The sequence below is a fragment of the Octopus bimaculoides genome, chromosome 10 (genome assembly GCF_001194135.2).
Source record: "Octopus bimaculoides isolate UCB-OBI-ISO-001 chromosome 10, ASM119413v2, whole genome shotgun sequence".
In the NCBI taxonomy this organism is placed as follows: domain Eukaryota; kingdom Metazoa; phylum Mollusca; class Cephalopoda; order Octopoda; family Octopodidae; genus Octopus; species Octopus bimaculoides.
This window is the reverse complement of record NC_068990.1, coordinates 14,765,249-14,767,215: the sequence shown is the minus strand read 5'-3', so window position 1 is coordinate 14,767,215 and position 1,967 is coordinate 14,765,249. Positions and strand designations below refer to the sequence as shown.

The 1,967-nt window shown below is 34.3% G+C and overlaps 1 protein-coding gene across 1 annotated transcript in view; it reads right to left on the bottom strand.

The window, feature by feature from the left end:
• Positions 1-478: 478 nt before the first annotated feature.
• LOC106875011 (mutS protein homolog 4) overlaps positions 479-1,967 on the bottom strand; it is a 69,252-nt gene continuing 67,763 nt past the window's right edge. Inside the window, exon 25 of the mRNA XM_014922954.2 lies at positions 479-1,115. Coding sequence (XP_014778440.1) covers positions 948-1,115 — 168 coding nt within the window. The 3' untranslated portion in view covers positions 479-947. The remainder of the gene's footprint in view (positions 1,116-1,967) is intronic.

Below are 1,967 nucleotides of genomic sequence, written 5' to 3'. Positions count from 1 at the left end.
TCTTTTTCAGTCATTGGACTACAGCCATACTGGAGTACCACCTTGAATTTAATTAAATGAATTACATCGACCCCAGTGCTCAACTGGTACTTATTTTATCGACCCTTAAAGGAGGAAGGGCAAAGTTGATCTTGGAGGAATTTAAACTCAAAACATAAAAATGGATGAAATACCACTAATCGTTTCACCCAGCGTGTTAATGATTCTGCCAGCTCACCACATTGATGTTTAGCGAAATATTGATTTCTTCCACTGGTATAAGCTCATAAAACCAGTAAATGAAACGTATTTATGATTGAAGTAACTGCAGTAAAATATCTGGTATTTCTTTTACTAACTCCCATCATAAAAAATAAAAAGTAAATTTTCCCTTGGTGTGGGTGTGAATCCAGAATGTAATAGGTGTGTTTATTACATTTTCAATGTTAACAATGAGTAACAGAAAACAAAGAATTATTTATAGTTTTGGAAATTTTTATTTGCAATGTTCTAGTAAAGATTTTTTTAATAAGCATTTAAATTTATAGCATAAAATGCTGCAAACATTTACTTTTATGCTTGTACAGGGTGTCCACAAGGTCTGGGTACATGGAGTAGATAAAATCATAACATAAACAAATATAAGAAATAATAATTTCTTAAAGTATATGTTAATCCCCATGTACCCAGACTTTGTGGACACCCTGTATATTCAAACATAAGAACAACACACACATCTAATATATATATAATACAATATAAATAACCCAAGAGAACTATATATACATACATACATGCATATATACATGTATATATATATATATAGAGAGAGAGAGAGGGACAGACAGACAGATAGATAGATAGAAATCTTTTTAAAAAAGGAATGTAAATAATCTTAAAATATCACAGAACATTCAAAATGAAATTGAAGAAAATAGAATGAAAAATATAATTCAAAAGTTCATGTTTCATTCTTCATCTTGTAAATCTGCATCAAACTGACTCTTAAGACTTCCAAGGTAGACACAAAGACTTTCGTTATCAAGCTGAGAGTTCCTGGCGGTCTGCAACAACCTGTTAGCAAGTTTGAAAACAGCACGTTGTTTTCTGGCTTCTTTCTTCAAATTTTGGTCCACCTGAAATTGCAGTTTATTATAATTAAAGAATAAACATTTCAACTCACTTTTTAATTTGTCTGTTATTATTCTTCATTATCTTTTTCAGTCATTGGGCTACAGCCATACTGGAGTACTACCTTGAATTTAATTAAATGAATCAACCCCCAGCATTTATTTTAGGTCTGTTGGTTTCTTTTGCTGAACTATTAAGTTACATGAACATAGGCACACCAATACTGCTTGTCAAGCAGTGGTGCATGACAAACACAGACACACACACACACACACACACACACATATATATATTAATATATAGTATTAGGGAAAAGAACCAAGGTCTATGAACTCATCGATGAAAATCCACTGTCACATATAGAAAAAATTTATAATTAGTATTTTCCCTAATACTATATATTAATATATTTTATACTGTGAAGCTTAATTTAATTTAAATTTTTAATAAATTGATTCTAATTAAGTTTTTACCTGTAATTTTGAATTTTATCCCTTGCTCCGTTGGATGTGTAATGTCAATGTGAATACCCGTCAGAGTGTAAGTATCTTGAGAGAAAAGCTGAACATTAGAAGCATCAGTTGTGGCGTGCAAGAGAGACGATTGCGCTGGTATGGACATGTGGTGAGAATGGATGAGGATAGCTGCGTGAAAAAGTGCCACACCCTAACAGTTGAGGGAACCCGTGGAAGAGGTAGGCCCAGGAAGACCTGGGCTGAGGTGGTGAGGCAAGACCTTCGTACATTGGGCCTCACCGAGGCGATGACTACTGACCGAGACCTTTGGAAATGTGCTGTGCGTGAGAAGACCCGGCAAGCCAAGTAAGATCGTTGCCAGTGCCCCTGGACTGGTTCTTG